The 12,024-nt window shown below is 34.7% G+C and overlaps 1 protein-coding gene across 1 annotated transcript; it reads right to left on the minus strand.

The window, feature by feature from the left end:
* Positions 1-2,429: 2,429 nt before the first annotated feature.
* LOC100245707 (disease resistance protein RPV1) lies at positions 2,430-8,725 on the minus strand. Its single transcript, XM_059734557.1, has 7 exons — positions 8,685-8,725; positions 8,479-8,626; positions 8,052-8,407; positions 4,983-6,057; positions 4,497-4,808; positions 3,205-4,398; positions 2,430-3,152 (listed from the first exon to the last, which is right to left on the minus strand). Exons 1-7 carry the CDS (start codon positions 8,723-8,725, stop codon positions 2,430-2,432), a joined length of 3,849 nt encoding a protein of 1,282 aa, XP_059590540.1.
* Between the last annotated feature and the right edge of the window lie 3,299 nt (positions 8,726-12,024).

Genomic DNA, 12,024 nt, shown 5'->3' on the forward strand with positions numbered 1-12,024 from the left:
CAGCATGAGGAAAGTTTTATATATAATGCTTTTTGTAGGCAAATGGCAGTAAATTTTATACTTGAAGCACATTATCACTATATAGTTAGGTATCCATGTAAATAAAGCAATATCTTAGTGAGGGCTTCCAAGCTCCACACTAAGTATTATTGTCATGGAAAAGATTATGTAAGGATGGTAATTCTTTATACAATCAACCAATAAATAGGATTCCAAAATGAGATGAAACTAGTGAGTTTCAATTGATATCAATCATATTCTAGGTTGATGATAAAATTGCCAACCTAAATTCATATGCTTAGAAGGTTATGTCACTTTTGGGATTTGGACTATAGGTCGGTATTGTTGGAAGTTATTAACATATTTGGTTACTATATTTAAATTATATATTTAGTCACTGATATTTTTTGTTCAAATTTCATAAAATTCAACTACTGATATTTTTGTAATTTCCAATATTTTAAACCTTGGTCACCATTAGTGAGTGCCTTTTTAAAAACTCACCTTGGTTTTATGACCCTTAAGAAGTTTTTGAAAACATTAGTCCTATGGCATATATTAATTCAACCTCTCAAATGTCTCCAAAATACACTTGATCTTCCATGTATCTTTCATAAAAATGAAACTTGGTGAGTATTCCATTCCTCACAACCATCTTCCTGACATTGCTGCTAGTGGAAAGTCAAGCTAGGAACTTCATCAACTTTGCAAGAAAAGTATGCTGAATTCATTTACGCTCAACCTTCAAGACAAGATTGAACTTGAGTTTGTGGGAATGCTAGAACATATTTGAGAAAATATGATTGATTAGCTAGAAATTGGCAGCATGGGCTTTCATTAAAGGAAACCAAGTAGGTTGCTTATGAAAATTTCTAGGAGGCAAAATTCAACTAGGGAAATCAATGCAACATTGAAATATATGAATTAGTATTTTTTCCCTTAGCTTAAACAATCTCACAAATAATAATTACAGCATTGGGTACCAGGATTTGAATTATTTTCTGATTGGTAGAAGTTGATCCCCTCAACGTGATCAAGTCTTTCTTCTAATTTTCAGTCTTGGGGTCCTAACATGTGACATGAACATCCAAGTAAGAAGTTTCAGTTCAAAGAGATTCCAAATCAATTCTATGTGACATCAAACTAAATCAGTAGTAAACAAGCTTTGTAAAGTCATCTTCATATGACAAGAATAAAGAGTAGATGACTTGGAGACTCTTCATTCTCAGAGTTTTTGAATATCATGAAAAATTAATCTAGGAAAACCACTAGTGGAATGCAATAACCATGTCAAATGCTCACAACCAATCAAATAAAAATTCAGGAACCAGAAGTACAAATTCTACTTTGGCTTATTTTAAAACCTAATTCAATAGGGTCATATAATACAAACTACAATGAAACCCAAGCATCAAAAGCATTAAAAACAATTCCAGCAGATTTAGAATCATTTTACCAGTATGTAAAAGATACCAAGCTCGTGGAACCACCGCATTTGCAAAGGATTTGCTCTGCAGAAGCAAAAAAATTGTATCCCTTCATGGGAATTCTGATTCTGGCCTCTGCAATGGAAATGACAGCTTGTTACGTAGTGTAATTCAAGATTCTTATCATTTACACCCAATGAAAGTTTTGAAAGTTACAATTTGCAATGATTTTCAAACTCATGTCAAACAAAATATAGTAGAACCATATTTTATTACTCAAAACATCATAAATGTTAGCAAAAATGCAGTTTTTATCCTAGTACGAAACATCATAAGTTTCTAAATTAAGCTTATAACAACCAAAACACCGTCAAATTCATTGAAACCAAAAGCAAAAGGCAAAATTCTCCCTGACATGAAATCCATGCAAACCTAAAACAGTAATCAAGGAATTATCAAGTAACTTTGAGATTCAAGCTACTCTTTCCTATTCAACATAAAAACTATTACTAATAAAACTTGAAGGTTATAATGCATAGAATCATTCATACTCAGAAAAGAAGTATGCTGGGTGTTTCATCAGGCAACTTGCATTCATCACCCAACACCAACTTTGCTTGATTTTCATAATCAAACTTCCTATATTCACCACCAAGTGCTAAAAAAGACACCTAATCAGGAAGGCTTAGTAACAAATTTCAGCAAAATCAAAGGTCATATTCAAACAAAAATGTCTACCTAAAATATTGAAGAAACAAGAAAGAATGACTCCTAAAGAAGTTTAGTTGCTTTAATCAATATAACTCAATAAGAGAAAAGATGAAGACTCACCTAAAAGTTGACAGAAATATAATATACAGGCATAATTGGAGGAGTTCCCAAGAATCATCGACAAAAAATACTATCACTAATTTTGAGCATGCATGACCAAATCAACAAAAAAGAGAATTTTATTGGAATAAAGAGTATGGACGATGGTAGTCATTCTTGAGGACGCTTGAGCTATAGCTTGAGCTTGAGCTTGAGCGTGGGATGGTTGGTGGGTCTGTCATGGCTGCCACTATAACTAGAGTCCATTCCACTTCGATTGAATCCTGCTCTGTCACTGCTTCTCTCGACTACATTACAACCCCTACTTTTAAGTTGTTTTCTATTTCCTGGATGGATTCCTTCAAGGACTTCTGTATAAATAAGACATACCCCACACTTTTTCACCACATTGGATGCACTTGAGTTGAATCTGTGAGCTGCTTCAAAAGAAATCTCAATGTGATTCCAGTCATTGGGGTCATTGAATTGAAACAACCTCAACTGGGAACATGGTTGATGACCCAGCCAGACGTGTTCTGACCCAACGTGGTTGCCTTTCCAATGGAAATCATGACCGAAGTCTTTCAAGTCTCCATAATAAAAAACATCAGAATTCAAATGGCATATAATTCTCTCAGGAAGTTGTTCAAGAACAGAGCAGAGAGCAAATCCCAAGAAGTCATCATTATACCAATCTGTAGGTAGCTCTATTTTAATAGAAGATCCCACACTCTGATGCCAGATCCACTCAGGAATTCCACTGCCAGGAAAAACAATACTAAATGCAATATTTTCAAACAACTTTTGCATCAAAACTGGTGAAGTAGTTAGAGAGGAAACGGAAGCAGTGGAAGACACAATTATGTGGAAATCTTTGTATTTCATTCCTCTTATCACCACAGGATTGGTCCTCAACTGATTTGGAGCAATTATAGAATAGGAACTGTAGCCCTTCCAATGTGCTTACACTTGATGGGCCTGGTAAAAGTGCTGTGCAATTGTGTGGATGTATGTCTCGGACACTTGGTGGAAGCTTTGGAATTTCTGTGAGACTCTGATACTGCCCCAATCGGAGGTCTTTTAGGCTTGTAAGTTCACTGATGCCAGCAGGTGTGCTTAGAAAATCGTTTCTGCTTAGATCTAACTTCTTCAATGAGATTAAGGAGCAAATACTATTGGGGATTGCTCCTTCTATTAGTTTGCAGTCACTTAGGTCTAAATTTGTGAAGGACATAAAACAAGAAAAGCCAGAAGGCAAACGCAAACTAATCCCATTTGAACCGTTTCTATGCAACAACCAGAATGAAAAGAGCGAACCCAATGATGTAGGTGCTAGTCTTTTACATCCAGGATAGATTAATACTTTGAGGTTTCTCAAAAGAACAATTGAATCAGGTGGTTGTGTTATAGCAGTTCCATCTGCATGGGGCTGCGCTAGATGTTGCAGGCTCCCAAGGTTCTTTGGCAAATTGTTTAATTGTGAACAACCAGAGACAATGAGTGTTTCAAGAGATGTCAATGTACACATGCCTTTTGGAAGACTCACAAGATTTTTGCAATTCCTCAGATTCAATAAAACAAGGACTTTTAGACGGTCAATAGAAGAGGGTAGCCCTTCTATTGATGTTCCATCTAAAAGAAGCTCTTTCAAATTTTCCATATCCTCCATCATTTCTGGAAAATTCTCTAGTTTTGAACAACCAGAGGGAAAGAGATATTCAAGGGATTCCAACTTACAAACACTTGTGGGAAGACTCTTAAGATTTTTGCACCTTTTCAGATCCAATAAAACAAGTCCAGTGAGATGCTCAACTGAGGAGGGAAGTTCCTCGATAGCTGTTGAAGCCAAATAAAGCTCCAATAAATGTTCCATGTTACCTTGAATATCTGGAAACTTCTTGAGCTCTGAGCAGTCAGACAAATTAAGAATTTCAAGCGCTTCCATGTTGATGATGCTCAGAAAACTTCTAAGCTTTTTGCAGTTTTTCAAATTCAACAAAATAAGCTTGCTCAGCTTTCCAATTGATGGGTGAACCTTAACCAAACTTGAACAACCATCAAGAGTTAGTTTCTCCAGATTGGGCGCACTAACTGAGATGTCTGGAATTTCAATGAGGTGTTGACAGCAACTCAATCTGATGGTATTTAACTTTTCAAGAAGCTGTAACAGAAAATAATAATAATGGCTTCAATATATAAGCTTTCATGGACTTTAGAGATTAACTAAAGAAGAGACGAATAAATAATCAATAATCATACCATGTCACTTTCCCAAAGTTGTTTTAAGCTGCTATAACACATGTCAAGTTCTACAAGGTCCTCTGCATAAAAACTTGATGGCAAAGATTCCAAAGGATATCCTTGCCAATAGAGATATCTTAGCTCATAAGAAGAGAATTCAAAGTCTTTGGACAACTTTACTTTACTGTGCTCCCTCATCGAAGCAAATTCATAATCTGAATAGATTTTGAGTAAACTAAGATTCTTCATCATTGCAAAGGATTCAGTAGTAACGTGTATCGGCTTTGGTATAGACAAGTTCAAGAGTATGCCTTTAATTGCCTCTGTTCCCTGACAAACAAGAGTTGAGGACAGGTGAAGAGCAAAATCCATACAATTAATATTTGTAACCTAAACAAAAAGGATATTATTGAAGCTTATATATATTCTAAATATCATTCAAGTTTAAAAGTAGGCTCATTTGCAGTTTGGTCTTACCATTTTTCTTGTTAATACACGACTTACAACATCAGGAAACCACAATCTGCTCCATTTTCCAGGTTCTTCAGGAAATTCTTGTCCAACAATGTGTTGCCCCATTTGTTGTAACAAATCATGCATCCATATCTTGTTGTCTACAATACTTATGAGGCACTTATCACCAAGGACTCGCATTCCACTCTCTGCATAGAATTTACAAGCCTCTAGGATTCTAGTAACAGAGTCTTTATCCTCTCCATTAAAGAAGCAAGCAACATCTAGGAATATATGTTGTGTGCAATCTAATTCATCATAACTTCTCTTAAGCACACATTGAATTTCTTGGTTAGGTTCCCATTCTAGTTTATGCAATTCACTTTCCCATTGACGTATTGTCTTGCCATATAGGAAACAACCCAAAACTTTAAGACCTAATGGCAAACCATTAACATAATGTACCACAAAATTTGAAACTGTTTCATATTCTTCCTTGGGGTGGTTCTGTTTAAACGCATTCCAACAAAAGAGTTCAACAACTTCCTTGTGATATAATTTCTTAGCCTCATATAATGTATCCACTTCATGCACCTCCAGCAAATGCTTATCTCTAGTTGTTACAATAATTCTACTTCCTGGACCAAACCAATTATGATCACCAGCTAAGGCTTCCAATTGGTTCAAATCATCAACATCATCAAGCACAAGAAGAACCTTTTTAAAGCAGAGCCTATCTTTTATCATATGGATCCCTTCATCAACAGTGCTTATAAAGTTCTTTCGTCTTGGCAAGATATCATGAAGGAGTTGCTTTTGTAAATGAAGTAGACCCTGACTTTTGGAATCCTCTTTAGCATTTGCAATAAAGGTAGTAATCATGAATTGAGCAGAAATTCGATTATATAAAACTTTGGCAATAGTTGTCTTACCAATTCCTCCAAGTCCATAGATCCCAACCATGCGAACATCATTTGATATTGAGTCCATCATCTGTGGAAAAATTTCTTCCATTTCTTCCAAATGATAATCCATCCCAATGAGGTTCTTGTCAACATGTAAAAGTTTATGACTAAATCTCATCAAAATAACACAAGTAATATCCTCAATATAATCCACCTCAGACCTGCCACCAACAAGGCATATACATGGATGAGCCAACAAAGTAACAAATAGTAGAAAACATGAACTAAAATTGATTACGCTTAGTTTCATTTATAAACCTAACTTATGGGCAAATAGAATGCATTAGGGGTAAAAGAATGAATACATTATATCGCATACTTGAGTGTTTTCATTATGTTGAGTATACATTACAACAAAGATCAATAAGTTGAAAGCATGAAATCTATTTAGCTAGAATGAACAACATGATTGACAATCCTTAGACAATTAGAGATATTATACTTAGATGATCTTTAGCCATTTTTTCAAGCACCCCATTTCCCTAGATGATGTCAGCCTTTATTTACACACTTTCTTTTATAAGCTTCTTTTTCATTAGTCCTATCAATTAATGGTATTTGTATGTATCAGAAAACACTAAAAAAAAAATAAAAAATAAAAAATCAAGAATAGAAGCTTGTGCATACCAGTATACTAACCCTTTAAAGAAATGCAAAGAAATAGGAAACCAATTAAATATTAATGCAAGCACAAGAAGATATAATATTGTTTTAAATTCGGACCAACTTATTTTAATCGAAGAAAAATATATCTTTAGAGAAAAGACAATTTTGAAAAATAAATAAATCATTTGTTAAATATTCACTTATATTGTGTATGATATCTTAAGAAAGAAATAAATGATGAAGAAAAAATAGATGATTTTACTGAAAATCAACTTATTCCTTGTCATATTGATTACAACGAAATCCTGCTTCAGACAATTATCTATGATCATCAAATCAGTAAAAGCAATGTATCTTAATCACACATGCAATTCAAAATAAAACATCATCATTTTCATATACAACCAAAACAATCTCCATTTCCCATAACAAAATGAAAAAATAGGAAACAAAAGCCCACCCAAAAAAATCATATGTCAATGAGACACCTTATTGAAATCTACAGTTTTGCGTGTGTGTGAACAAATTTAAAAATGGGTTCCTTTCTGGCATTTCAAGGATAAGGATTAAGTTTGAAAGACTTGGTTTTGAACAAAAACAAAGTAGATGACATTTTAAAAGTATCATACTTTAAAGTCTCATCAAGAAACTTTGGCCTTCTATCTTGAGTCTCATCTGCATGACTTTGAGTCTTGAGACCTTTTATATATGCAACTTATCTTTTGAAAGAGTAACGCTATATCATTAATGCTACGTTTGGTTCTCAGAAAATTTAAGGGAAAATGCAAGGGAAAGAAAATACAAAGGAAAAATAGAAGGAAAGAAAAAGTGAAGGAAAATAAAAAATGGATTAAAAGTTGATAAGTTATTTTTATTTTTTACTTCAAACTCATTTTATTTATTTTAACTCATTAATATAAAGATTAAATAATTTTAAAATACATAAGTTTTTAATTAGTTTTAATTATATTTGATTTTCTTTTATATTTTTCATAAGACAACCAAACATGAAAAAATCATTTTCCTTTGCATTTTTTTTCTTTCCTTAGTATTTTCCGGGAACCAAACATAACCTAAAAAAAAAAAATAAAGGAAAAAGAAAAACAAGAAAGAAAGAAAGAAGAAGAAGAAAAAGCTCCTCCAAATTGGTTCTCTGTTGAGAAAAACATCATGTTTGCCCCTTACATTTCAAATAGTCACAAGGCCTATGAGAACCAATTCAGGGAAATAATTTAGAAAATCTATGATTTTTCTATTTTAATTGATAAAGCAGATTTTAACACTGTATATGGGCCATGAACCTGGGTAATCTGTTAATAACCAGAATGAAGCCTTGAATTGAATAATGAATAATAAAGTAGACATGCAGTTAACCAACACTTAGCTTGAACATTGGCATTCCCATTCAAGGAGGGGGCATAATATTTTGATTTTTTTTGGGAAAGATACATATGTGGAATATATCTTTTAATAGATTTATGTTTTGTCATTATTTATGTAAAAAGTAAAGGATACTTGCTAAAGATTGTATGGAACAAGCTATATTTACCCATTCTGTACATGCCATCCAGAAAGATTGCCCACTTCCCTCAAAGCTGCTCTCCATCTCTGTGTTTTGTGGCCAAAAATGTTTCTTGATTCATGTTGGGCTAATGCTTCTCCATACCACCCTTCCTGCTTTCGCACATCGGAAGGATCCACATGATAGAAAACTGGAAGAACTACTTTTCCATTTTGGTTCCTGCACTCCATGATCCTCTCCAATTCGTCCAAACACCATCTGGAGTGGGCAAAGCATTTTGAGAGAACCACAAAGATGCACCTTGACTTCTCAATAGCTTTAAAAAGAGCTGATGCAACGTCTTCTCCCCTGATCTCATCCAATCTAAAGGTATGAATCCCTTTCTGAACAAAGCTACATAGAGATGATCTGTGAAATTGTATCTGGTATCTTCACCCTTAAAGCTCAAGAAAACTTCATAATCCCATGAACCAATAGAAGTACAAGTAGAAGATGCCCTTCGTTGATCCATCCCAACAAGGTTCTTCTCAACATGTAAGAATTCCTGATTTAAACTCTTCCAAACAGTGGAAGTAATCTCCTCAATAACATGAGCCTCAGGCCTGTAAGTGGTAAAGCATGACACAAGTGGTGAGTCAACAGTTACAAACACCAACAAACATGAAGTACACTGGATTATATATGCTTTTGTTGAATGACATGTCCTAGGAGCTGCTGACATGGAGCTGAGTAGATTGAAGTGGGAGTAGTCAAATAAGTTAGTCATGTGGAAGATTTACCTATTCCTTAGGAAGTATTTGTTGGTTGTTTCTATTCTTTAGGAAGTATCTATAGGTAGCAGGTTTGTTCCTATTTTTATGTTTTAAGCTAGCTGTATAAATAAGTACTTTGAAGCTTAATAATATATATATCACTTCAGATTCCTCAACGTTTTGTTGCTTCCTGAGAGTTTCTACACTTTGTTTCTATCAAAACCCACAAATTGGTATCAGAGTCAAGTTCTTGAGTAACTTGTGAGGTGAGTGAGCCTAAAAAACCTACAAACAATATCCAGAATGACCTCAGAAGCTTCACTGAATGCACTGGCACCTCCAGTGTTTGATGGAATAAATTATCAAGTGTGGGCTATCCGTATGGAAGCCAACCTTGATGCTAATGATATGTGGGAATCTGTTAGTGAGGAATATGAAGTTCCTCCTCTGTTTGACAATCCAACTATGGCTCATATAAAACTACACAATGAGAGGAGGTAAAGGAAATCAAAGGCAAAAGCTAGTCTATTTGCAGTTGTCTCATCTAGAATTTTCACCAGAATCATGACATTGAAGACAACAAATGAAATATGGAACTTCCTGAAGAAGGAATATGAAGGAAATGAACGAGTCAAAGGTATGCAAGTGCTGAACTTGATTAGAGAATTTGAGATGCAAATGATGAAAGAATTAGAAACAATCAAGGATTACTCAAACAGACTTCTTAGTATTGTTAACAAAGTAAGACATCTTGGTACTGACTTTTCTGATTCTAGAATGCAAGTGAATGTAAAATGCAAGTGATCAGGTCTGATAATGGAATTGAATACTCCTAGGAGAAATTTAACAAATTTTGTGAGGATGCAGGCATTGAGCACCAACTTACAACACCTTATACCCCTCAACAGAATGGAGTCGTTGAGAAGAAAAATAGAAGACTTATGGAAATAAAAAGTTGTTTGCTTCATGACAAAGGGTTGCCAAAGGAATTCTGGGCTGAGGCTACACATACATCAGTCTTTCTGCTAAATAGACTGCCAACAAAAGCTTTGTAACAAAAGACTCCATTTGAAGCATGGTATGGCTATAAACCAAGGCTGTAAAATTTAAAAACATTTGGTTGTCTTTGTTTCTCTTATATTCCACATGTTAAGAGAGACAAATTGGATAAGAAAGCAGAAGCTGGGATATTTACAGGCTATAGCTCAATATCAAAGGCCATAGAATCTACCTTATAGAAAACAACAAAGTAATAGTTAGCAGAGATGTCAAATTCTTTGAATCAGAAAGTTGGAGTTGGGAGAATGATAAGAAGCTTGAGTTTAAAGAGAATCTTGAGTTCCAAAAGGACCTTGAGTTTCAGGAGGAGATTGACAATATTGATGATGAACCTGTCAGGGAAACTAGATCACTCTCTGACATCTATCAGAGGTGCAATGTTGCTATAATAGAGCCTGTAGGGTATCAAGAAGCTACAACTGATAAAAAAAAGGATGGATGCAATGGAGGAGGAGCTTAAAATGATTAAAAAAAAAACCAGACTTGGGAGCTAGTGGACAAACCGACACACAAAAGGGCAATTGGAGTCAAATGGGTTTATAAAACCAAACTCAATTTTGATGGTTGTATAAACAAACACAAGGCAAAATTGGTTGTCAAAGGATATGCTCAGATGTTTGGGGTGGATTTCTCTAAGACTTTTTCCCTAGTTGCTAGATTGGACACTATAAGAATGTTGCTAGCTCTTACTGCTCAAAAGGGTTGGAACATACATTAGATGGATGTCAAATTAGCCTTCTTGAATGGATACTTGGAGGAAGGAATTTTTGTGGAGCAACCTGAAGGTTTTATTGTTAAAGGAATGGAGGAGAAAGTATATTTGTTGAAAAGGGCCTTGTATGGTTTAAAACGGGCACCAAGGGCTTGGTACAACAGGATTGATTCACATTTGTTAGGCTTAGGCTTTACAGAAAGCCTAAGTGAATTTACTCTATACTTCAGGAAGGTTTGTGATGAAACACTTGTGGTATCTTTATACTTTGATGATCTACTTGTGATAGGAAGCAGTATGGAGCAAATTGACAATTTCAAAAAGGAAATGAAGGATGTTTTTTAGATGACTAATCTTGGGAGGATGACATTTTTTCTTGGCATGGAGGTACAACAAAAGTAGAATGAGATCTTCATATGTCAACAGAAATATGCCAAGGAAATCCTGAAAAAGTTCAAGATGGAAGAGTGCAATCCAAGTGCAACTCCAATGAATCAAAATGAGAAGTTTTGCAAAGAAGATGGACCTGCAAAAGATGATGAAAGGCTTTACAGGACCATTATCGGGTGCTTGATGTACCTAACGACAACTAGACTAGACATTATGAATGTTGTAAGTTTACTCTCAAGGTACATGCATTGTGCTAGTGAAATTCACTTTCAAGTAGCATAAAGAATTGTTAGATATGTCAAGGGTACAATTGACTATGGTATGAGGTTTTGTAAAGTTAAAAACTTTACTCTCCATGGTTATTTAGATAGTGATTGGGCAGGTTGTGTTAATGACATGAGAAGTACTTCTGGTTATTGTTTCAGCTTTGGTTCTGCTATTTTTTCATGGTGTCCCAAAAAGCAAGAAGTCATAGCTCAATCCACAAAAAAAGCATAATATGTAGCTATTGTTGCTACTGTGAATCAGGCTCTCTGGATTAGGAAATTGATTGTTGACTTGTTTATGGAGCAAAAGGAAAGCACACAAATACTCGTAGACAACTAAGCTGCAATTTCAATTGCAAATAATCTGGTGTTCCATGGCAAAACAAAACATTTCAAGCTAAAACTCTATTTCCTAAGAGAGGTACAAAAGGAGGGAGAAATACAACTGGTCTATTGCAAAGCAGAAAGTCAGAATGCTGATATCTTAACCAAGCCACTTCCCAAAGCTAGATATGAGTTCTTGAGGCAAAGCCTTGGAGTTTGCAGCTCCAGAGATAAGGAGGAGTGTTGAATGACATGTCTTAGGAGCTACTGACATGGAGCTCAGTGGATTGAAGTGGAAGGAGTTAAATAAGTTAGTCATGTGGAAGATGTACCTATTCCTTAGGAAGTATTTGTTGGTTGTTTCTATTCTTTAGGAAGTATCTATAGGTAGTAGGTTTGTTGCTATTTTTATGTTTTTTTGTTTTAAGCTAGTTGTATAAATAAGTACTTTAAAGCTTAATAATATATATATATATCACTTCAGATTCCTCAACGTT

Source organism: Vitis vinifera, chromosome 18, assembly GCF_030704535.1.
Source record: "Vitis vinifera cultivar Pinot Noir 40024 chromosome 18, ASM3070453v1".
NCBI classification, from domain to species: domain Eukaryota; kingdom Viridiplantae; phylum Streptophyta; class Magnoliopsida; order Vitales; family Vitaceae; genus Vitis; species Vitis vinifera.